The sequence below is a fragment of the Pseudophryne corroboree genome, chromosome 1 (assembly GCF_028390025.1).
Source record: "Pseudophryne corroboree isolate aPseCor3 chromosome 1, aPseCor3.hap2, whole genome shotgun sequence".
Lineage (NCBI taxonomy): Eukaryota > Metazoa > Chordata > Amphibia > Anura > Myobatrachidae > Pseudophryne > Pseudophryne corroboree.
The window spans coordinates 566,025,029-566,051,693 of record NC_086444.1 but is presented as its reverse complement, the minus strand read 5'-3'; the positions used below and the strand labels follow the sequence as shown (position 1 = coordinate 566,051,693).

The 26,665-nt window shown below is 43.2% G+C and overlaps 1 protein-coding gene across 3 annotated transcripts in view; it reads left to right on the top strand.

Annotated features, from left to right (window-relative positions):
• Positions 1-26,182, top strand: part of ADAMTSL1 (ADAMTS like 1) — a 453,675-nt gene extending 427,493 nt beyond the window's left edge. The window contains exons 26-29 of one of the 3 annotated variants that reach the window (XM_063914179.1): positions 5,910-6,117; positions 13,791-13,900; positions 20,672-20,892; positions 22,234-26,182. In XM_063914179.1, the coding sequence (XP_063770249.1) occupies positions 5,910-6,117; positions 13,791-13,900; positions 20,672-20,892; positions 22,234-22,340 (646 nt within the window). In that variant the 3' untranslated portion in view covers positions 22,341-26,182. Of the gene's footprint in view, positions 1-5,909; positions 6,118-13,790; positions 13,901-20,671; positions 20,934-22,233 lie in introns of all 3 variants that reach the window. The other 2 variants (XM_063914180.1, XM_063914181.1) reach the window with 2 other exon arrangements.
• The last annotated feature ends 483 nt before the right edge of the window (positions 26,183-26,665 follow it).

The following is a 26,665-nucleotide window of genomic DNA, read 5'->3' as shown; positions in this document are numbered from 1 at the left end:
TTGAGTTTCTGGACCTAGTGTTGGACACAAGCAAATGGACACCTGGGTCCAAGATAGATACTTACACTTATATCAAAAAAGTGGATAGTAATAATTACATTCATTATAATAGTTGCCACCTTAAAAAATGGGTTAATAATATACCCCTATCCCAGTTCATCAGAATTCGCCGCAATTGTGCGGATTTGAATAAATATGATGAACAATCAGTAATATATAGCAATAGATTTCGTGAAAAACAATATCCAGAAAAACTCATTAAAGATTGCCAAGATAAAGTAAGAACTATGGATAGATCATGTCTCCTAAGTTATAAAGAGAAGAATAAGAATTATTTTAATCTGGTTCCATTCTCCACAGGATTTAACTCTAAAAGTAGAGAAATTAAGAATATCTTACAAAAACATTGGGATATTTTGAAGCTTGACCCCATACTAAATAAAGTAATTCCAGAAATTCCACAAGTAGTCTTCAAAAGGGCATCCACTTTAAAAAATAAATTAGCGCCATCTAAACTTAAAAATAACACAGAAAAAACCTGGCTTGACAATATAAATGGTTTTTTCCCATGCAATAAATGCAAGGTTTGCAAATATACCAGTAAAGAAAGAAAGAAGTTCTTTAGTAACAATAAAGAGGAATCATGGGACATAAAGGGATATATCAATTGCTTAACCACTAATGTTATATATATGTTGGAATGTGGGTGTGGGGCAAGATATATCGGGAAAACTAAACGCCAATTAAAAATAAGAATCCTAGAGCATACCCGAAATATAGTCAATAAAGTTGTTACGCACAGTGTCCCAAGACACTGGGCTGTGTGTTGTAAGTCATCATTAGCTCAGTTCACTTTTAAAGCCCTTGAACATGTCGTTGTAGATACAAGAGGGGGAGATATCTCAAAACTATTAAGTAAAAGAGAGACCTTCTGGATATATAAATTAAACACCCTTGTACCATCGGGTCTCAACGAGACATATGACATTACACCATTTCTGCACTAACAATAATATAAAATATATAAATCTATTGTTTTCCTTGTTGAAAATAATTTCGGGCAATAAAAATAAAAATAATAATAAAAATAATTAAAAATAGTGATTCTTGTTTTTGGTCATTATAATCGTAATTTATCCCCCTGTCTAAATTCTTCTTTTTTAAAATCATGGTAATCCTCTAACTAAACTATTCCCCGAAAAATAGGTCACTATATATAAGCTGGTTTATGGTGGAATGAATATTCCTTGTATAAATGAATCAATTATCTATCTGCAACTTATGCCATTTAAGGGTTTGTGGTTGTTTAATGTTGGTGCGTTGTTGACTGCTTGAGTCACCACGGGGGGAGGGTGAACGACAGGTAAGGCGATCGTTCTAGGTTGCCCTCGCTTCTTCCGGCAGTTGCGTGGGCGGCCCGGTCTGATCGTATCCTGGCGGCCGCTTCTCCACTAGTGGATACGCCCCTATTTAATACTACCACCAGTATTAATCTACATATATGTTTGTTTAATCATAATAAACAATATATGATAAGCTAAAATAGGTGTCATATGACACTATAACTAATGGATTGTTCTGCCATTGTTTATTTATAATGTCGGTCTGTTCACCTTTATCTGTATTATTATCTGTTTTCATCTTTAAAACTATTTTATTATCAACTTAATTTTTATATATTTTTGGTACATTAATTATATCATAATTTCATTCTAATTTTTCATATATATATCCATTAAGTCATAACTATATGATGTATTATTATTGTTGGTTATGAACAAAATATATGTTGTCATAATTCACCCTATTTCCTTGTCTCTCTCTAAAAAACATGTTTTTAAAAAGCATGCTGAAAAATCATTCCTGCATTGACAGTTTTCATTTTTATTTTTACTTAAGTCATATATTTTTATGGCAATCTTATTAACATATTTTTAAAATTGTTAAATTTTATAAATAAAGTTTATTTAGAGTAATATATATTTGTAATAATGACAAGCTGTATAAACTTTTGTATGATGGTTTGCTGCTAAATATGGTCAAGACTGGTATTAACGAGTCACACCTGAAGACCTTAAGAGCAATTAGTGCTGACATAAATAAGACATCGCTGGAGACACTGACCACACCCCCTGACGAAGTCATATCGTGACGAAACGCGTTGGGCGTGGCCTAAACCAAGACCTGTTTGCTTCAACTGTGAACACTGGTCCTGCAAGCTAAGACGCGGACTTGAGATTTATCACATGCCGGCAACCTGAGAATCGGACCGCTGAGAGTGATACGTGATACAGCTGGGTCGAATCCTATGAGCCGGTTATTTCTTACCTTGATGTATGTGAGCTTGTTATTTTCAGTAAATCTGTTTTAATCATGATTCACTGAGTGCGCCTTCATCATTCTTTTGCAGTTCATATTAACAGTGTGGTTACACCGTTCAGAAGTGCCTGCACCAGCATCAATAATTTATATGGATTTTATGGATTATTAAGGACGCTAAACATCGATTGCACAGCCTTCAATCTCTTGCATATATATATATATATATATATAAAATCAATAAAGTTGAAACAAGCGCCTCATGGTGTAATACTTCTCATCAAGCTTAGACCACAAACAACACTTAGGTAAGTATTCTTTGTACCGGATAAATAAATTAGTCGAGCGTATCACAATTGTCTGTCTCGTACTTTTCTCAAGATGATCTACAATCAACAAGGATAAGACAGATGCCTCATGGTGCAGTAATTTCTCATTCGGTTAGATCATAGGTCTGCAAACTCGGTCCTCATTACCCCACACAGTGCATGTTTTGCAGGTCTTCTCACAGAATCACAAGTAAAATAATTAACTCCACCTGCAGACCTTTTAAAATGTGTCTGTGAGTAATTAATACACATGTGCACCTGCTGGGTTACCTGCAAAACATGCACTGTGTGGGGTAATGAGGACCGAGTTTGCAGACCTATGGGTTAGATATACAGGCAACACTTGTAGAGATTTTCCGCAAACCAGAAAGATAAATTATTCACGTATATCACAATCAAGGATTCCTTCCTCTCAACTATCCGTCCACAATTTGTCTCAACAGCTCAAATGTCCCCAAACAAATAAATGTCTGCTCTTATATGAAACAGGGGGGAACATTTATTTTCATACAAAAATAGTACACATAGTGAACATATATAAACAACCGATAAAAAACCAAAATAAAAATAAGAATGGGGGCTTAGCTTAGCAGCACCGCAGTAGATATCCAATATTCAGGAGGAGGTAAGTGGAAAATCCTCTACGCGTTTCGCCTCATACATGCTTCATCAGGATCCTGGTACGCGGAAAATCTCTATAAGTGTTGCCTGTATATCTAACCGAATGAGATAATTACTGCACCATGAGGCGTCTGTCTGTTGATTGCAGATCATCTTGAGAAAAGTACGAGACAGACAATTGTGATACGCTCGACTGATTTATTTATCCGGTACAAAGAATACTTACCTAAGTGTTTTTTTGTGGGCTAAGCTTGATGAGAAGTATTACAACATGAGGCGCTTGTTTCAACTGTATTGGTTTCATATTTTTGTGCCTCCATCCCAGTGGCGTGTGCAGAAACTGAGCAGCCCTCCGTTGCGGAATCTTTGGAACAAACGTGTAATCTCCAGACAAGACATAAAATCTTGCATCGTTGTGGCTTTTGGAGGAGAAAAGAAGCAGCGCACTAACTTACTATTGTTCCTATATATATATATATATATATATATATATCTAAGAAATTCTCATGGGAGCTCGACCACTTCAGATTTCACATACAAATGTGTTTATTTTAAAATAATTCTTTAAACAGTAAAAACTGTACTCATATAAAAGTTTCAATAAAACATACACATGACTTTACATTACAAATGGACAGTATAGACAAATATTTATCTTGATGATTTTTGGTAATATCCACATCTACTTCTCAATGAAGCGTTCAGATGTATGTTCAAATCACAAATGCGTGAGTGCCCAACGCGTTTCGTCCTTACAGGACTTCATCAGGGGACGCAATCAATGAGATCAAAGTTTGTAAGATATCACCTCCAACTTTTGCCGTGGGTGTATATAAAAATTCTCACAGATAAAGGATCTTTTTAGTTGAAAATAGACCAATCCTATTTAAAATAAGAATATTGTAATAGACTCAAATGAGTCAATACCCTTAGTATTCTCTCAGGATTCTCATTCACAGCTGTGAATGAGAATCCTGAGAGAATACTAAGGGTATTGACTCATTTGAGTCTATTACAATATTCTTATTTTAAATAGGATTGGTCTATTTTCAACTAAAAAGATCCTTTATCTGTGAGAATTTTTATATACACCCACGGCAAAAGTTGGAGGTGATATCTTACAAACTTTGATCTCATTGATTGCGTCCCCTGATGAAGTCCTGTAAGGACGAAACGCGTTGGGCACTCACGCATTTGTGATTTGAACATACATCTGAACGCTTCATTGAGAAGTAGATGTGGATATTACCAAAAATCATCAAGATAAATATTTGTCTATACTGTCCATTTGTAATGTAAAGTCATGTGTATGTTTTATTGAAACTTTTATATGAGTACAGTTTTTACTGTTTAAAGAATTATTTTAAATAAACACATTTGTATGTGAAATCTGAAGTGGTCGAGCTCCCATGAGAATTTCTTAGATCTGTTCTCCATTCTTTGCCTTGTCTGACAGGAGGCACTTCTCAGTGGTGCGAGCTTTATAGTTTTTAGCGCAAAAAAGGGGTACTTTATTTCTTGGTTTTATATATATATATATATATATATATATATATATTTATATGTAAGTGAGTGTGTGTCTTGCCAGTCTTCAACATTGATGTTGTGGGTTTTTATTATTTTCAGTATGTACAGTATGTAATTGCTGTAATTATCTGGACCAAATGTAATTGGTCCCAATTTCCCAATTTGTAATTGGTCCCAATTTGGTGGGATTCACAGCAATGATTTAAAAATAAAAAGTAAAACCAACCTGGTTTTGCCTTTAAAAAAATCCCACTGTAAAATCTTTGAAAAACATTGAGACATTAAATTTGGCTCCATGTTCCTGACCTTAATTTGTGTTTGGGGACTCCACAATACATACCTCCCAACATCTATAGGATTAAAAGATGGACTTTCTGGCGCGTGACCAAAAAGGGGTGTGGCTTCCCGGGATTTCTGCGACTGTGAGCCACGCCTCCCATTTTTATCACTATGGGGGCATGCTTAGCGCTCTGTGAGCTGCTGGCATGCCCCCAGTCCCCCTGTCTCCCGTGAATAGATGCTCTGCGCAAATTGGGTGATGGTAATAAACGTATCATGAACATAATATTTCTAAACCCTCTGTGAAGGAAATGTTGCAGTAAGTGTATTTTTCTATAATACCTAAAAGTAGGTTTTGAGAATTAGAGCAGAAACTATGTATTTATTGCATAGCAGAACACATGGCATGGTTAGTTATATCCCTGATATGAATAATTAAACATCTCTAACTATTTCAGCATAAAATGTATTTTGCACTTTACAGTACCACACATATATCATCACATGCCACTACATTGATTGCCCCATATTCCACTATATGCCTTTCATGTTGCCACAAGACCCATACATCAGGTCACCATTATCCATTGCACATGCTGTCAAGGCAGGTGCAACACTCAGGATGAAATGTACCGTGGTTGTCCTACCTTCTGAATTCGGATTGGCTGGAGTTCGGTAGGACGTACAACCATAGCCTTGCTGACAGGGAATCTGATGGGCATGGGTAGAAAGCCCTCCACACTATAAAATCTGTATCTTAAGTTCTGATGAACTACTGATAATCTATATATTTATTTACTGACTAAATTGATCTGTATTTTATTTTTCCTTCAGGTGGATGGTAACATCCTGGTCACCATGTTTGCAGAGCTGCGGAGGGGGTGTCCAGACCCGGAGGGTTACCTGCCAGAAACTGACAGGGACAGGCATTTCTGTACCAGTATCAAATGACATCTGCACAATTTCTGCAAAACGTCCTGTGGAAAGTCAGAGCTGCAGTAGACATCTGTGTGTGGAGTGGACTACATCTGCCTGGGGGCGGGTAAGAAACTTACATGAAACTGTTGATGTAGTGCATATACAGATCTTTCACATTGTGCTGACTTCCACTTAGTTTATTTCCATACAAAATGTATTTTACAAGACCAAGTCCATACCAATGGTAGCAGGATATCTTTCCACACCAAAAGTAGCAGTGCAGTGGTGCTGACTCTGCATAAAAAGAAAATTGCATGCAATGGTCTCTGGCCTTGATGGTACAATGGGTTGGGTACGGTATCCCGACAGTCAGGATGCCGTTTGTCAGAGTACCGGCAGCAGCATCCCAATAGAATCCTGACACATTTATTTAAGTAGGCAAACGCTACCCTTTACCCACCCCCTAGCCCTAACCCTCCATACCCACAGCTAAACTTAAACCCTCCCCTCCAGAAACCTAACCCTAACCCTCTTCTCATACTTACATTCGGGATTGTGACCGTTGGGATTCCAGCATCTGGAGTCTGAGTGGTGTCGGTATTCCGATGCCGGTCTTCTGACCACCGGCATCCTTATTGTCGGGATCGCAACTACAGCCCGGTATAATGTCTATGCTGTTTACACATCTCCTCATTGTCATTGGAAAGTACCTGCATAGTAAAGCTGTGCTGTCACCATATTTAGTTCTGTGTAGTCTAAAAATGCAGAAATTAAGAGACTTTAGGACAGGAGGGAATTTATATTCCTGCAGAACTACACTCAAAGGCGTTTTGTCAGGGCCGGATTAAAACCTTTAGCGGCCCTAAACACTAAACACTATAAAAGATTCTGTTTTGTTTTTTTTTTGTAAATTATTTTTATTGGGTTTTTTCAATAAAGAAACAGTGTTTACATAACAGATACTTGAGTAGTATTGTATAACAGAGAGAAGTGTACATCTCAAAAAGATCATACATTATCCAGCATAAATTCACACAATGATCAGGTCATAGACCTAGTGAAGACGTGTATTGAACATGTCGTATAATAAGCAGTAGTAGTAATTTACATCAAGAAAATAAAATAGGGGGGGGGGAGAGGGAAATAACTGAAACACATACAAAGGGAAAGAAGGGATTGGAAAGAATATGAGTGGATATGAGGAAGCAAGGATGAGCGCCTAGAACTTATCAGGTAGGAGTGCTTAATATCAATCACAAAAGATGGGGATGGGTTACGTGGAGGAGGGGACAATTCTCTAGTGGAGAGACAACTCCGTCCGATCTAAGAGAGCAAAAATAGAGTCTTGGTTCGATTGGTTAAGTGAGAGTATATAGAAGACCCATTTTTTATGAAACGTCACAGCCCCCGTATGCAAATTGGCCAGTGCGGTTTTCCTGTCAAAATACATAAATTGTAGTAATTTCTGTTGTACCTCTGAGAGTGAAGGAGAAGTGCGAGACAACCAGTGAATTAGAAATATCTTCTTCGCAATTGTGACTATAATTGTAAGTAGAGGAGTAAACTCCTGTTTATTCAGTCCTAGGTTCCAGTTCGTAAAATCAGCCAATAGACACGCTGCCGGGTCTAGGGTGACCGAACGTTTAAATATGTGTTTAATATAATTAAGGATTTTGAACCAGAAGCGTTGTATATACGGGCAGTCCCATATGCAGTGAATGAAAGACTCTATTGCACAGTGGCATTTAGTACATTCTGAGGAATTCCCCGGGTTGAAGTGAGCATATTGAGTCGGTGATATATATGCCCTGTGGAGCGTTCTAATATGAACTTCCTGTAGATAGGAAGACTGAAGGGCTTTCATAATCTGGAGAAATTGAGAATTCATACGGTCTGTTAGACGGATGCTATTACAGTTGAGAGCTGTGGTCCATTTTAGTCTAACACTCGTCCATCGCTTCTCAGAGGTACATTCAGTAAGGAGGGAATAGAGAGAACTGATGCAATATGTTTTCCTTACACAGATGGAAAATAATGATAGTAAGGGGTCAGAAGATAATATGGTAGATTGAGTTTGAGACAATGATGTAGATGACCAGCAAAGAGAACGCTGTAAAGAAGATAGGGGAGGGAAGAGGGGGTAGGGAAGGAGACAAAAACACAAAAACATAGAAAAAAACAAAAGACAAATCCTAGAATTGGAGTCTATGGCTAATACCTGAAAAACCATAAACAGGATAAGGGTCGTGTAAATGTGGGCATACTGTAGATCCAAGGCTTCCGGGGTGGCATTAATTGCCCAACATTGAGAAAAGGAATCACAGAAGCAATTAACGGGAGCATGAGAGAGGAGGAGAGATCCGCCAAACCCAGCGAACTAAAAAATAAAACATTTGTAAAAAGGGCCACCGCCAGTATCCTAACAACAGCATAGAGAATAACATTAAAGACATATGAATATACCTGCGGATACAATATGGAGAACAGAGCAAACAGCAAAAACAAGGTGAGAACCTTGCTAGGGTAATAAGAACACGGAAACACGTAGTATCACCTAATAAAATGAGGGCTGCAACATGTGCAAAAGAAACTGAGCAATAAGGTAACACATAGCATAACATAACATTGGTAAGGGAGAGAAGTGAGAACGACGGAGGGGCACACCGTCAATCAAGTTAGGGCCATAAGGGTGAGAGGTACTCTTTGGGGGGGGGGGGGCCTGACACTGGGTCACTGATGTCAGCCGAAGCATCTTGATGAAGGTTACGAAGGTAGCACTCAGCATCACTCGGGGAAAGGAAGTTCTTAAGGGAAGAACCATCGTAGATGCGGAGACGAGCTGGGTAGAGCAAGCTGAACTTGCGGACCTCATGAACAAGCTTCAAGCAAATTGGGGAGAAAGCTTTGCGGGCCCTGGTCAGTTCCACGGAGTAGTCCTGAAAAATAAACAATCTATTGCCTTCCCATGTGAGATCTTTAACACGTCGGGAGGCCGACCAAAACGTCATTTTGTGTAAATAGTTAAGACATCTGAACAGCGTTACACGTGGTCTCGGTTTATTCGGAGTCGGTGTAGGACCCACCCTGTGGGCTCGTTCTATCACCAAATCTTTGCATTCTTGAGTGATTCCCAGAAGTTCTGGTAATATATTTCTAACAAAGTGAGCGATCGCTGGCCCTTTAATTGATTGAGGGAGACTCACTAGACAAATATTATTTCTCCTTGAGCGATTTTCAATATCATCTAGCTTGTTCCATATCTGATAATTATCAGAGGTGAGTTCCTTAACACTATGAGTAATCTCTGCAACATCATGTACTGTAGCTCTCAGCTTGTGACAGTCTGTGTGTGAGAGCTTTCAGCTGTGAGGAGATGTCTGTTATTGCTTGTGAGAGGAGCGGTGCCATGGTGGAGCGTATAGCTTCCACCACATCTCCATACATGACAAGGGAGTCTGGGGAGCGGCATACCTTATGCGGTGAGTCAGCCAGCTCTGCAGCTATCTTCTTTGGCGCTGGCACAGCTGCGTCTGTGCTGCGGTCCGGCGCCATATTGCCCTCAGAACGGCGCATCTCCTGGCGTTGTGCGTGCGGACCAGGCTGCAGCACAGGGGTGACATATCGGTCCATTGGGGGTCTGGGGAGCCTATAGTGAGGTGCTGGCAGTAGTGGAGGCTGCGGGCAGCCGTGAAAAGCTCCCGTTCGCGGCGGGTGTGGAGGAGCTCCGGTGCCCGTGTGTTACTCAATGCAACCCGGAATCGGAAGTCCAAGATTCTGGTATTTATTATATATTCTCTCCCACCCATCCCCTCCAAAAAAACAAAGAAAAGTTATCTCCAATATTCTCACCAAGGCCTTTAATACACCCTTCATGATTTGTAAAAAGTTGTCAAGCTGGAGCTATAAGATGCATGCCATGGAGAGCCAGCCTTGCTCCTTAAATGAAAATAAAATCTTTATTGTACTATATGCAGGCTACAGGCCAGTCTAGTCCATGTCAGACACCTACCTGAAATCCATTAGTATATACATAATATATATAATTTTCTCATTGCTGATGGAGTCTTATGCTTCCAGACTTGGAACCAACCCATATAGTTCTGGAAGAACAGATGGCTCCTTGGGAGCACAAAGTTGCCCTGTGTGCTGATGACATGCTGTTGGCCCCTACAAATCCAATTATTTAATTGCCATTGAAGTCTTTATTACTGTACAAGCTAAAAACAGATAGGATAGAGTATCTAGATCTCAGTTTGCTACTCATTGTTAAAGAACAGGAACTTCAACTGATGATAAGAAGGTAAGCTTGAATATTTGGAGATTTTCCATATCAGATAATGTAGTCAATTATATATGGCAAATTATCCTGCACTATTTAGAGACATAGCTGCGGATCTAAACAAAAGGAAAGTACTTTTGATTTCTTGGACTGGAGGATGTAATGCAGTCAGTATGAGTGTGTTAAAGACACATTCCCTCTCTGGCTCTCAAATACCTGTAGTGCAAAATGCTGAAATTCATTTAACTGTAATTATATATGTAAAAGTTCCCTAAGTTTAAAGAACATAAAATGTTTGGTATTATATTGTCATTTGTTGTGTAGTTACACTTGCTGCAACCTACTGTTCTCTGTAATCAATCATTTTCTAGCTGCCCTTGGATTGATTTATTGACAAGTCTGTTTTGCACAGTTAAAGGTCACTTTGAGCTTCTAGAACTTTTACATAAATTTATGTGCATATTATTGGTAGCTGTTTTATATAAGGTTAAAAAATTCCAATATTCCCTTGATTTTAAAGTTAAGCAATATCAAAATATCCTGTCAGGATCAAAGCTCTATCTCTTATTTACCTCCAGCTTCATATCTCACTTGCCTGCCTGACCCAGCTCTCCTTATTTAACTTTCCATCTCACTGGTTTTGGACTAAAATCACCTGTCTTAATCCATTTAAATACTCATGTACATGCAATTTAATGCATAGACGTATGCAGACATGGTCAAGAGGTTCTGATGTTGTTCAGGACAAACCCAAGAATGAGGAAGATATGTAAAGTTGTAAACTAAGTGCAGGTGTAGAGATTGACAGGAAGAGGGCGTTTGTGGGTGGCAACTGACCGTTTTCAGGGAGTGTTTGGAAAAATTCAGGCGTGTCCAAGCGTTTGCAGGGAGGGTGTCTGACGTCAAATCCGGTCCTGAACAACCTGATGTGATCGCAGTGCCTGAGTAAGTCCTGGGCTGCGCAAAGACTGCACAAAATCAGTTTGTGCAGCTCTGCTACACATGCGTTTGCACACTTGCACAGCGAAAATACACTCCCCCTGTAGGCGGCGACTATCTGATCTCAGGGCTGCAAAAATCACTGCCCAGCAATCAGGTCTGAATTAACCCCCTAGATGTTTCCCAAATAGGGGTTTCGGGCTTAAGTGAAGGTCATCCTTGGCACTCGTGGCCTCAGAACCCGAATTTCACCTATTGATACTCACACACCATGTGAAGATTCAACCTTGCACCTTAGTGCAAGATCCACTGTCCACCCAGAAGGATAATAGGATAGGTAGTAACAAACATACACAGATACAGACAAACAGACACAGATGGTGCTCACTGGTGTTAATCTTGTACTTCGTCCTGCGGACTTTCTTACAGGTCCCTGTAGGAAGACATTAAGCACCACAGCCGTGTGTGTGTAGTGCGCCACAAACAGATAAACAATCCTAACAATTGTGCCCTGCACGGAACAACCACACTGACATGATACGAGAATAACAAACAGTCCTGTCTGTTAAGGCTCCTGACTGTCTAGAGCTGTTCTGAACCAGTCTTTCCTACCCCTGCCCTGGGGTTATAACAACTAGTGTCGGACAATGGATATTTAAGTGGGGGAGGGACCTGATAGTCCTCCACGTGGGGAGTGCTACGTAAGTGTGGGGAGCTGGACTAATCCTCCACACAGGGGATGTAACTGGAGTTTAGGATCCATAAAGCTTTCACACCACTGCACACACTCAACTGCTCCTGTTGCCCAGCCTGTTACAGGGTCACAAATTTATCAACACAGTGGTCTGGGCCTACTTCCCAGATCCAATTATCAGGGGAAATCAAATGATGATCTGGGCCTGATGTCCAGATCACTTTAATTAGAATGAGGCTTAGGCACTTTGCCTGCCTAATCAGGGGTCACTCCAAGTAGTTTGGGCCTAATACCCAACACCACTCCACTTATGGGGCCTCAGGCGTTTGCCTGCCTAACGAGGCATTTCCAGTAATCTGAGCCTTATACCCAGATCACCTTATTTAATGAGGCTCAGGACCTTTTGGCCTGCCTACTTTGGCCTAGTTGTAGTGACCATGGCCTAGTGTCCAGATCACTCTTAGTATGTGGCTCAGGCTTACAGCCTGCCTACTTGTGAGAAAGCGACCTGGACCTAGTGGCCAAGGTAACTCGTATTGCTGATGGCACAGGCACACTGCCCACCTAATGTGACACAGGCTGAGGGCCTGGTTAATAACCACGGGCCTAGTCCCCGCCTTACAGCCCACAGGCCTAGGGCCGAGGTGCCGCCTACTGTACCACGGCCTAATGTCTGGCTATACACATGGGCCTAGTGCCCAATCCCTGATGGTCATTGAGTGTTGGGGGGGGGGGGGGCACGGTGGGAGACAGGTGGACCTCACAGAGAGCCTACCTGTACATTGGGAGAGGCTACAGTGGGGAGCTTCACTATGCTATTTTACATTTCATCACTGTATGCCTCTCCAGTACTCAGCTTCTTTATACTGCTGCTGATCCTACCTGTCCAGTGGTGCCACCTCTTCTTTTCTTCATCCGGCCGGTGCCAACTTTAAATCGCAGCTTCTACAGCACTGTCCATCGCCGCTAATGTGATCACTTCACATCACAGGGACGGGCTGTGGAGTCCTTGTCCCTGCATGTATGTTGCGATACATTCCTACAAATTTAAATTTCATATTGCTGTGAATAGAGGTGATAAGAAATTACAATTGTTGGATCTAAAAGCTGATAATTGATACATACAGCAGGGGGTAATTTAATTGCAGATGAAGACATCTGCCCGGCAGAATCAAAGTGGCAACAGCCACACTTTACGACAGCCCATACACGCACAAACTCGCACAAAACAGCTTCCAACCCCATATGGTAGCAAACACTTTTGTGCGAATTCGAGTTTATGCCGAGCGGGCAAGAGGTCGAGATGCGGTGCCATTACCAATGTTTAAACAGTAATTCACACCGTTCGCCCATAACTGAATTACCCCTATATGTTCCAAAATGTGTAAAACAGCCTACTCATACAAACACATATTTTTCTCATTTCATTTTGCACAAACTTGTATAGCCTTTCTCAAGATAGTTTGAAATTTGATTGAGTTATTAGCTTGGGAATTAACAAAATCATCATATAAATGGACGCGTACCCTGGGATTGCATTCCCAGTAACTTGCATCATGTAAATTTACAAGATGGGTATTAAATTCGTTCTGGTAAAGATTGATTCATTTGCTTCCAAATTGAAATGAGCAGATGACCTTGGTCTACCTCTCACAGTGCATTGTTAGCGAGGGACATAGAAATCCACTCCCCAATAACTAGTGGCTGTTAAACTGGATTAGGATAGTGCAATAGTTAATGAAGAAATGTTGTTTTGTTTTAGTTATTACACATTTTGTACATAGTGCATGTTTTTGACTGATATCTTAAATATCAATGAATGTTTTTTTAAATCCAAAAGGTACAGTATTTAATACAGTATATTGTTATTCATCTCTTTGTGCAGTGTCATGGACAATGCATAGGACCGCGTATGGCTGTACAGCGCAGACAAGTATTCTGTCAAACCCGGGATGGAACCACCTTGTCACCAGAACAATGCCAGGTCTTGCCAAGGTAATCCACAGCTGAATACACAATTTCTCCAAGCATTCTCATATCTAGCATTGTATATGTCACTTGTATTGTCATGAGAAATAAGTATGTTCCGATATCACATGGGTTTTGACATGACTTGCTTCTTATAATGAAAATGTGAAACAAATGAAGGAAGCAAGTTTGCAAATATTATTGATTGCAAGTTACCCAAGATACTAATATCCTTAATGCATTTTTAATATTTCTCTATCTATCTATCTATCTATCTATCTATCTATCTATCTATCTATCTATCTATCTATCTATCTATCTATCTATATATATATATATTTATATATAGAAACAAACAAGGGTCCGGCACAGCCACTTAATAACATACAACACTGAGTACCCTCACAACATGAGTAGATACAGCGCAGAGATGGTGCATTACTCCAATGGTTTGCAGACGGATTCAATATGAAAGACAACCTTTCATCGGTTGGGACACCGGCGATAACAATAGTGACTGGCTGGCAGAACTGACTGACTCGCTGAATCAATGTAAAAGGTGAGAGTGCTGTGCAGTGTCAGTGACACTACACACACACTGCACTGCACAGCACTGTCACCTTTTACATTGGTTCAGTGTCCAGACATTACCCTCCGCGATATCACCCACTCTATCCGTTACATTAACCATCTCTTGGCTTCCAGGCCGGCAGCCCAGGTGCTGTGTTGCAGAGTCAGGGCCTCTGGGGATCCGTGCGCGGCTGTGGTGGGGAGGCACTTCTGTGACATCACACGCAGAGAAGGCTCCGGGGCTCAGAGTATGCGGGGCATGGAGGGCTATGAAAGCCTTCCGCTGCACCGCTTTCATACACATCTATGCCGGTGGCCGCAGCAGATTTTGTTCCACCTGCACCACGGCTAGGGAGTGGGGATTGTTGATGCCGGAGGGCGCAGGCGGATCGCACCCTACAGGCGCTCTTCACACCTTTGTAGGGGGCTACGCCCCCTTAACCCTTGCATACCCTTGTGGCGTGCAATAATTGTATTATATGGAGTATTACCTCCAATCATAATTGTGTGAGTGGTTAAATTTTGCACGGACAAAGGGCGTGCAATGGTTAAGGGGTCATAGCCCCTTGCAACAGTGTGAACAGCGCACGCAGGGCCTGATGAATCACCTAGAAGGTGCTGTGGTTGGGGGAGTGGCGGGTGCGGGGGAGACGCGGATGGGGGAGGGAGGCCGGGGGGGCCACGGGTGGGGGAGGGGTGGTTGCGGGGGTGGCGCGGGTGGGGGAGTGGCGGGTGCCGCGGGTGGAGGTCCGGAGCCACCGCAGGTAGGGGAGGGGCAAGTGCAGTGGTGCCGCGGGTAGGGGAGGTTGTCTGGAGCCACCGTGGGTGGTGGAGGGGGTGTGCGCGGATGTGGCCCGGAGGTACTGCGAGTGGAGGAGGGGCGGGTAATGCTTCTCCTGCTTCTCCTCCTGGAAGCAGCTAGGCTGCTGTCTTCCCTTTGGCAGTGACTCTCCCGGAGACTCACACAGCAGCCAATCACTATTGTTAGCGCCAGTGTCCCAATGCGCCGCGTTACAGGGAAGAAGATGCACTCAATAAACTACAGCTCCCAGCATTCCTTAGCGCCGGAATGCTTCGGCACTAAGGGCTGCTGGGAGCTGTAGTTTATTTAGTGTGTCTGTTTCCCTGCAATGCGGCGTGTTGGGACTCCGGCGCTAGCAATAGTGATTGGCTGGCAGAACTGACTGACTCGCTGAATCAGTGTAAAAGGTGAAAGTGCTGTGCAGTGTCAGTGACACTGCACACCCACTACACTGCACAGCACTGTCACCTTTTACATTGATTCAGCGCCCAGACATTACTGTCCGCGATATCACCCACTCTATCCGTTTCATTAGCCATCTCGAGGCTTCCAGGCCGGCCGCCCAGGTGCTGTGTTGCAGCGTCAGGGCCTCTGGGGATCTTGGTGCGGCTGTGGCGGGGAGGCACTTCTGTGACATCACGCGCAGATGAGGCTTCGGGCTCAGAGAGTATGCAGCGTAGGGAGGGCTATGAAAGGCTTCCGCTGTGCCGCTTTCATACACATCTATGCCGGTGGCCGCAGCAGCTTTTGTTCTGCCTACGCCGCGGCTAGGGAGTGGGAATTGTTGTTACCGGAGGGGGCAGGCGGACTGGCAGCAGGACATAGGGCAGGGGTGGCCAAACAGTCGATCGCGATTGACTGGTCGATCGCGGACATGCGACCAGTCGATCGCGATCCTCCGCCCAGCCACCCGAAGCCGCGCCTCTCCTGCCTGCTGCCATGCCCCTCTGTCTGGTCTCCGGCAGTGACGGCGGAGTGTATGGCTCAAATCAGGTGCCGGTTCGTTAGCCAATGAGAGCTCGCGGACCGGCGCCTGATTTGAGACATACACGGTGGCAGCCGTCACCGCCGGAGATCAGACTGAAAAGCAGGGCGGCAGGCAGGAGAAGCGCGCACTGCGCTGCGCTCACCACACAGTAACGGTGAGCTCTACTATGGGGGCATATCTGGCATTGTGGGCACATGGCTCAGTGGGGGCATATCTGGCAATGTGGGTCATATGTGGCACTGTGGGGGCATATCTGGCACTGTGGGAGCATATCTATAATCTGGCACTGTGGGGTCATATCTGGCACTGTTGGGTTATATCTGGCACTGTGGGCACATGGCACTGTGGGGGCATATCTGGCACTGTGGGGGCATATCTATAATCTGGCACTGTGGGGGCATATCTAGCACTGTATGCACATGGCACTGTGGGGGCATATCTGTATCTGGCACTGTGGGGCATATCTGTAATCTGGCACTGTGGGGGCATATCTGGCACTGTGGGCACATGGCACTGTGGGGGCATATCTGTAATCTGGCACTGTGGGGGCATATCTGGCACTGTAGGCACATGGCACTGTGGGGGCATATCTATAATCTGGCACTGTGGGGGCATATCTAGCACTGTGGGCACATGGCACTGTGGGGGCATATCTGTATCTGGCACTGTGGGGTCATATCTGGCACTGTGGGGGCATATCTGGCACTGTGGGCACATGGCACTGTGGGGGCATATCTATAATCTGGCACTGTGGGGGCATATCTAGCACTGTGGGCACATGGCACTGTGGGGGCATATCTGTATCTGGCACTGTGGGGTCATATCTGGCACTGTGGGGGCATATCTGGCACTGTGGGCACATGGCACTGTGGGGGCATGTGTGTATCTGGCACTGTGGGAGCATATGTGTTTGAGGTTTTTACCTGTGGGGGCCAATGTGTTATTTCGTGTGAGGCAGTCATTACACTCTGTGCAGCAAGGCGACGTCCCTTTTTTTTGTTATACCACGCCCACTTTTGTTATACCATGCCCACTTTTTGTTATGTCACGCCCCCTGTTTTGCGCGCGCGCCTACGTCGCGCGATATTATTCCTCCTAGTTAGATCACAAAAGCTTTTTAGCTTTCAAAGTAGATCGCCGACTCCAAAAGTCTGGCCACCCCTGACATAGGGGGTCATTCTGACCTGATCGTAGCTGTGCTAAATTTAGCACAGCTACGATCACTTACACTGACATGCGGGGGGGCACCCAGCACAGGGCTAGTCCGCCCCGCATGTCAGGCCACCATCTCCTCCGCACATGTACAAAAGCATCGCACAGCAGCAATGCTTTTGTACTTGAAGAGTTACTCCCAGCCAGCGCAGCTCCTGCAGCTGGCCGGGAGTTACTTGTCGCTGCCCTGGTTGCATGCAGCCGCTGCGGGCCGCCCGCCTCACGGTCCGGCAACGCCTGCGTTGGCCGGACTGTGCCCACAAATCGGCGCCAAATGCCGCCGTGCCGCCCCCTCCCGTCCAGTGACCGCCTCTGCCTGTCAATCAGGCATAGGCGATTGCTAGGCAACGACAGCCGTCTGCTGTCAGCCATGCGCCGGCGCACTGCGGTTCCGGCGCATGCACAGTTCTAACCTGATCGCTGCGCTTCAATGAACTGCAGCGAGCAATCAGGTCAGAATGACCCCCATAGGATGCTGCAGTAAAAGTTTTCCCCTATCTACAGCGCAGAGACTTGCTGCAGATGCAGTGGCATACCCTCCAGCTGGACCTTTTTGGCGGGTGCGGTAATTTTTTTTATTGTCTGTACTGATTTTGGTGGTCATTCCGAGTTGATCGCTAGCTGCATTTGTTCGCTGTGCAGCAATGAGGCAAAAAAACGGCACTTCTGCGCATGCGTATGTGGCACAATGCGCACGTGCGTCGTACTATTACAACAAACTATGTAGTTTCACACAGGGTCTAGCGAAGCTTTTCAGTCTCACTGCTGGCCGCAGAGTGATTGACATGAAATGGGCGTTTCTGGGTGCCAACTGACCGGTTTAGGGGAGTGTTAGGAAAAATGCAGGCGTGGCAGAAAAAATGCAGACGTGGCTGGGCAAACGCAGGGCGTGTTTGTGACGTCAAAACAGGAACTGAACAGTCTGAAGTGATCGCAAGCGCTGAGTAGGTTTTGAGGTACTCTAAAACTGCACAAAAAAACTTTGGAGCCGCTCTGCGATCCTTTCGTTCGCACTTATGCTAAACTAAAATACACTCCCAGTGGGAGGCGGCATAGCGTTTGCACGGCTGCTAAAAACTGCTAGCAAGCGATCGACTCGGAATGACCACCTTTGGCTCTCCAAACTTCCATTGAAAGTATAGGAAAAGGGGCGTGACCACGCCACTGTATCCGTGGCCACGCCCCCTTTTCGAATTTGTCCGATTTTGGTGTGTAAATTGTTGGAGGGTATGTTGCTGCAGATGCAGTGGGCCTATTTTGGGGTGTGGGGCTGGAGCTGCGGCTCCATCAGCCCCATTGTTAATCCTGCTCTGCGAACACACGGCAGCCAAAGGGCAGAGCCTCCCATTGGATGTAACCTGTGTGGGAGGGCGTTTCTCGCCCAGTCAGCTGTGGACTGGGTGTGATAGACCTGCTGCTAACCCAATGAGAGCTCCTAGCCACCCCCAGCGTTAGAGACACAGGCACAGAGTCACAGATCTGGGCCATTATATAGGAGATAGATATAGATAGATATATATATATATATATATATATAGTATAACGTTATTATTATTATTATTATTATTATTATTATTATTATATACACACTAGTGTATATGTTTTAAAGTGCCTTTAAATTAATTTAGTATAGGATAACTAAGGTGATTTCCTAAGGAAAATATTAAGATGCTGTTTCCTAACAATCAGACTGTAAGTCCTCTAAGCCTGACGCTTTAGAGCCTATACAGTAGTGTGCTTATATCTGAAGCTTTAGTGTTCTATTACATTCTTGTTTTCCATACTATAATACTCTTCCCTAGGGTTTGACTGTAGTAAGTGAATATAGCATGCAGTCTCATACACGGGCATGAAGAACAGAGCAGGTGAATACTATACCAGGGACCCATAAGAAAGTGTGTGCTGCCACTGAACAGGCATGGCCAGCCACTAGAGGCGGGGTAGTCAGAACACTGAGCTCATGGCAAGACATTATGCAGTCTCAGATTTGCACATCAGCACTGCTTTTTATATTACCTTATATTTATTAGTAAAATCATATGAAAAACAGATGACTGTGTATAATATATTACACATTAAATAAAATAAAGCGTGATCTACAGTGTGACTTAAAAACAATTTTAAAAATTATAGTTACCTACTGTCCCAGAACATCATCTCCTGGGCACAAGATATGTGTACGAATAGCACGTGTTAGATGCCAGCCTCAGGGTCTCATTGTGAATTGAGCGTCCACTCTTGAGCTTAGGATCTTATTACTTGAATTAAAAAATGTTCCTGAAAAAAAAATAGAACAGTTCAGTTAGAAAAGGCAATTTACAGACATTACACCAATGTCGTGCAAACTAAATGAAGTGCAGGAAAGAGTGGGGTAATCATCCTGAACCCCAAAAGTGTGGCAAATTAGGTAGCAGGATGCTGTAGGAGGCTGTTAGTGGCTGTAAGCAAATTATTGTAACCTTGCAAGCAGGGCCCTCTGACCTTTCTGTCTGTTGTTGTGCCCCCCAGGGCCCCAGATCACAGTATGCCACATTGCCACTAATACTAACCTCGCCCACTCTGCTGCCACTCTTCTCATAATTTCTTTGGCAGGCTCATGCTGGGGATGGCCATTGATGATTAGCAACCATCAATGATTGATAAGTTTGTCACCATTGGCAGAGGTCCGATTTATTGAACACAGCAATGCTGCGTGTCTACTGAATATACATACAGCCTCCTGTACAGTGCAAGGGAGGTGGGCGCCCTAGCACTCCCTACACCAACTGTAGTTACCATCCTGTGTGTAAAGAAAGTAGTACGGCTATATTAATACTGATACAGAAGCACAGTGTTTATTGACCCTTTAGCGCAATCAAATCCAATTAGGGACAATAGTGAAAGAAAGAGCATCAGGGATAGTCAATTTCAATAGAGCCATTGAGGGTTATTTTCCAACATTGGTATTTGGTGCAGCACTGCTATAGAACCCATTCATCAGTGACATTTATTTTTTGTCTAAGTACATTAGACCCTGAGAGAAGAGGACAGATTAGTTGCTGTTGTTTTACTGCACATTTCAGTAATGATAGTGAACAACTTTCCCTGTGTCCATCCAAATTAGTGATATTTGTAGTTCTAGTATGCATCCTCTCCAGATATTTCCATGAAGGTGTTATTACTACTTTGCGAATCAGATGTCTTATTTATAATCCTGCTAAAAATGATTGTGTTTTCTTCTATCCAGGCCTCTAACTACCCGGAATTGCTGGTCAGACATCTGCAGCGTACACTGGCGAGTGTCACCCTGGACCCTATGCACGGCAACCTGTGGCAGCTATGGCTTCCAGTCAAGACGTGTGGAATGTGTACACCACCGAACTGGTAAACATGTGCAAGATCACATGTGTTCTTGGAGACCGCGACCTTCTAACTGGCAACGCTGCAATATGGCACCTTGTGAGAATGGTATGAGCTGTAAGGGCTGGATTTACTAAGGTATGGATTAGGTGGGTCCCAAATCCTGTCTTACCATTCCCCAAATCGCTGGTAAAGGAATGACAAGATTGTTATAGATAACTTGCACAATTATGAAGAAATAGTCTTTTTTTCACCACATAATTTTTCAGTAATTTGTTTACAATTTGCCTGCGATTTGGGAAAGTGTGTAAAATGCTCAGTTGTATTTTCACATCCCACCAAAATCGCACCTTACCAAACCCTGTATAAAATTTGTTGAGCTCTTTAACGCAAGGTAACTATAAGTGTGTATTTACATTAACTTTGGTCAAGTGTAGCAGTTCTCATTTTACATGTACAATGGGATCCGGCGAAACAACTGCTAGATGGGTAATCCTAAAAATAACAATTGTATCCATGTCTGTTGGGACATCTTAATTCTGTCTGGATACCATACTCAGAGAAAGCACTAATGTGAATGGTTATACAGGTTGAGTATCCCATATCCAAAATGCTTGGGGCAAGTAGTATTTTGGATTCTGGATTTTTCTGTATTTTGCAATATTTGGATACCACAATGAGATACCTTTTGGGGATGGGACCCAAGTCTAAACACAGAGAGTGGTATTCAAATGATGTATGACGCCCAATCTCCTTTCTAAAGTAATCCCCGTTATCACACATATTGCACCCATAGTAATCAGGTTTAGCTGCATAAAGATTTGGGCGCCTCGCTACCCCGGGGGTAGCGAGCTGAAATAATTATACCAAGCACGTCAGCAAAAACAGAACGGGTGTGGAAGGGGGTGAAAAGAATTGAATACCGCCCAGAATGTCTTTGTTTCATATCCACCTTATACACACAGTGTGAGGTTCATTTTATTCAATATTTTCCAGATTTTTGTGCATGAAACAAAGTTTGTGTACACTGAACCATCAGAAAGCAAAGGCGTCATTATCTCAGTCGCGCTCAGAAATGTTTGGACTTCTGATATCGGATTTTTGCATATTGGAGACTTATGGGTCTATTCATGAAGCAGTGAAAAGAGACCAGTGGAGAAGTTACCATAGCAACCAATCAGCATCTCCCTTACATTTTATAGAATGTACTTGATAAAGGCTTCCTTCAAAGCTGATTGGTTGCCATGGGCAACGTCTCCACTGGTCCTTTTCTCCACTCTTTTCACTGCTTCATGAATAGACCCCTGAACTTGTAGTTTCTAACCTGTTCTACTGTGGGCATGTACTGTAAGGCTTTCAATATGGAAGCAATTACTAGAAGGTTTGTGTTCTTCTACGATAATAACAAATAATGCTAATAAAACATCTTGTGTTTTTTCCTGTTTCTAGTTGACTGCAGAGATACAACCCTGTACTGTGAAAAGGTGAAACAGCTGAAACTTTGCCAGCTTGCACAGTTCAAATCTCGCTGCTGTGGGACTTGTGGGAAAGCGTGACAATCTATTCAGAAGCCTAATTTTGCTTTAGCTAAGGAAGGAGATGTGAAAAAGAGGCTGTTACACAGGCTTGTGATGATCCTGTGATATTTATTTGTGCGTTGTCCAGCCCTTGAAAAGGACTAGACAAGGATGTCTTCCATTTCTGCTGGGAGAACCATTGCAGTAAATAACTGACTCACGTGTTTCACATGAGCTGAACTCGGAAAATAAGCTTTATTACAAGCCTAGGATACTGAGCACAACCATTGTTGGTTGCATCATGAACATTATGGGGGTGGTGCATCCCTGAAAAGGAGTTCGAAGCAATATAGGAACAAAGGGATTTGATAGGAACAGAACTTTTGTTTTGGAAACAAAGGGGACAATATTGGTTGTACATGTATTGTTGAGTTTTCATTCTACTTTTTTTATTTTGCTTGTCTGCCATCCCCACTATGAAACACAGAGCGTTTTACAGTGACGCACACTAGCTAAGAGCTGGGACCAGTCATCTACTGGATTTAAAAGAACCAAATATGAAAGACTAAGTTGTGTGAACGATCACAGTAACTACAGTAGCATTGCTGATTTGTGAACCTGTTTCTCGCACGGATGTGAAAAATTTGCCTTAACTTTCATGATGACAAGGGTTACGGGCACTCTGTATCATGCAATGATATGTGACGTTCTAAAGTGTGTCAAATAATGTTCCACAGTACAAGATGCTTAGGAATGTGATGTGCTTAGCTGGTAAATGACAGCCTCCTCGATATTTACAGCCACTTTTATGAGTGTGATGTGTGAGAACGTCAAAATGGCAAACAGAAATGTGCAAATCCATTGTAGTGGGAGAGGCGATGTGTGTGGGGCTAGCACGGATTATTTAAGCTTTTCAAAATCACTTTGCTACTTGTACAGTTTGTTGGCACTGTACTCACTTTTTATTGTTTGCTATCAACAGGGGGTTTTCCACTAAGCCTAAACTGTGAGTTGTTGAGTTGGTGGCCCCGTTCCAGTGGCAGAAATAGACTGGCATTCCTACCACAGGAGAGCTCATCAGTGTAGGCTCTGGTCAGCTCCTAGGAAAGTTGCTTGTTCCCTATAATGCTTCACACATATAAGCATATAGTAATTCTTATTCTCATTTGAAACAACAGGAACCACATTCTCTTATTTAAATCCTGCACCATGTAACTGAAATACTATCTTTATATTCCAGCTCTTCCAGCCACACACTTATTGCGCATACTGCACACACTAAAGTCACAGCAACATGAAAAGTCTCCGTTTGTGAACACTTATTAAGCACTTAAAAATCTTACAATTATATTGTGGTCTGTGAATGAAATATGTCCTGTAGTTTACTAGTGGGGTTATGCTGGCAATGTACGCTGAGGAGAAGAAGAAGACGCCATTGTAATCAGTCAGCCCATCATCAGACATGTTGGTGAACTCTGGGCTGAACATACAGATCTCTCTCAGACTCTCATATGGGTCCTCTGTGTGTGTGGCTAAAATCGGTCAGTGGAGTTGGCACTGTGACAGAGTAGCAGCAGGACTGGCCCATTTGTGGCCGGCGTAATAACAAGGGTGACCAGAACAGGAAACAAGACCCAACCCCCCTGCCTCAGTTCCAATGTTCAATTGAGATGCAGTTATAAATGAAAACCTGTAATATATATATATATATATATATTTGCAATAAAAAAACATTGCCACACATTAGTTATCACTGTAAGCACTTGAGGATTACTGGAAATATAAGTATGTGAGTTATGTAGTCCTGTGCTGGTTCTTACTAACATACTATGTAATTGGAGGGCTATTGCTACAATCTTTATGGTAGAATGTATGTTATAATTATCATTACATTAATCAGGGTAACTGCGCCTGAAACCACTGAAATAACCTTTCTATTACACCCCTTTCCTAATAGGAAACACATGATACAGCCACTTTGTTAAATGACGTTCTGTGGCTGATGCAGAGTTAAATGCAAAGTCTGTTTGTGGAGTGTGTCTTGTGTGTTTTTATTTTGCACATGTTCCCAAGCATAGACAAGTGCATGTGTTGCTATGTGATGCTTTTAATTTACCTGCTGTCGGGATCCTGGCGGTCAGGATATCGACACCATAATCCCAACAGCTGGCAATGCCGCCAGTCGGAATCCCGGCGCAACAGGGCTATTCTCACTCGTGTATGTCCACGACACCCATAGACTGGGAATAGATCCTGTGGTGAGCGCAGCAAACCACCGAGCCCGCAAGGGGGCTCATAGCACTCGCCCCGCTGCCGGCATTCTGGCGGGTGGGATGCTGCTGTCTGGATTTTGACAGCCGGCATCCCGCCCGCAGGTAATCTGTACCGAACCCGTTGCTACAGATGTGTCCTCATACATTATACATCATTGCTGAAGTTACGCGATACAGTCACTCTCAGCGCACCTGTGAGACTCTGCTAGTGTTTTGTTATCCCCTGTTTTTGCTGAAAATGCATATTAGTTGGTCATTCAGATCTGATCGCTTGGCTGCTAATTTTGCTGTCCTGCGTTCAGATAGTGGCCACCTACAGGGGGAGTGTATATTCGCTGTGCAAATGTGCAATCCTATGTGTACCACGAGCTGCTAAAATTCACTTTGTGCAGTCTCTGCACCACCCAGGACTTACTCCTACAGTGCGATCACATCAGGCTGATTGGGTCCGGAGGTGACGTCAGACACCCTCCCTGAAAACGCTTGGGCACGCCTGCATTTTTCCGAACACTCCCAGTAAACGGTCAGTTACCACTCACAAATGGCTTCCTCCTGTCAATCACCTTGCAAACACCCGTGCGATTACAATTTTCGCACCATCCTGTGGCTGCCCAGCGATGCCCTCTGTTGTTGTCCAACGCGTGTGCACATTGCAGTGCATATGCATGCGCTGTGCGTACCTGATCACCTGCTGTGCGAAAACGCATAGTAGCGATCAGATTTGAATGACCCCCTTAGTCCCAATACGATGCAGCTAGGACGCACAAGCAGACTGTGCTGATTGATATACTGTTTGACACTTGTATATCTGTGTGCGACTGAGTCTCTGAATCTGTATACGAACTGCTACAGTGTAGCAGCAGCAGCTTTTTCCAATACAAGGTCTGTTCTGCTCCGTATAGACTCACACAATATACAAGTGTCATATATCAAATTTAGCAGCACAGTCTCTGCAACATTGTGTTACAACTAAGACACAATTTCGGCAAAAAAAGATGCCCAATGCTAGCAGAGTTGCACAGGACCAGGCGGCTCACTCGTACCAAGCATCTCACACTGCATGGCGTATTGTGCTAGATGTATGAGGGCACATCTGTAAGTCGTATGCAAGCCAAACACATCCTCACTTGTGACTGAAGGGGCTGTAACTGGGCTGTAGCGGTGCACTGTGACGCCGGTAATGCTCAGTGACAGACTGTAGATGGAATTGTGGGCTTTGCAGGGTTGTGCTGAAGCAGAAATACACCTGTTTCCGGATTTATGTTTGCATCTAGTACAGGCTGGTGTAAGTGCGCAGTGATGGTGATAACAACTATCAAACCAAGTGTATAGAGGGGGTGGAATTTCGGTCAGTGAGATGCGTATGGGTGCATATAGGCATTTAGTTCCATGGGTACAGTGCTGGAGCATCTACAGCCAGCTTGCGTTCAACTCTGCAATAGCCCCTCTGTATGCAAAGTGTGTGTTGCCAAGTTACAGCATATTATTAATATAAAAATGTTTATGTATGTATAACATTGTTTGTATTTATTAGGGGTTCTTGTACAAAAAAAGTGCAATATTAATAATTGTACATTGTTTTTCAGATAAAATTATTTTTGGGACTTTTTACTGCTTCGTGTACTTACATTTGTAATGGTGCTTCAAACTTGCATGGCTATTTGTGCACACTTTAATATTGTGTAAAGGAAAATGGAAAGAGCGGATATACATCTGTTCCACTACACCTACAGTTTGAATAAGTTATATTCCTGAAAGAGAGCCCTGGCACATGTATGGCTATATGTCTTTCTGTCTAATGTAAAGAACAGCAGACCTCCTGGAACAGATAAAACCGCTTCATCTGTTGGTTATTAAGGAGGCCACTCATTAGGTCACCATTCAGAAGATAATAAGGTGGTTTTGATAAATCTTATCTTACTATAGAAGTGCATTTCCCTCACCTGGCACAAGCTCAGTCAAATTACTTTGAAAAAAGTTTCTTTCTGTACAGTATGTATAAATGGTTCCGTGTAATTGACCATACAGACATGATAATGCTATGATGCAATGAGCATATTTTGTGGGCAATTTGTTTAAAATCCATAATTA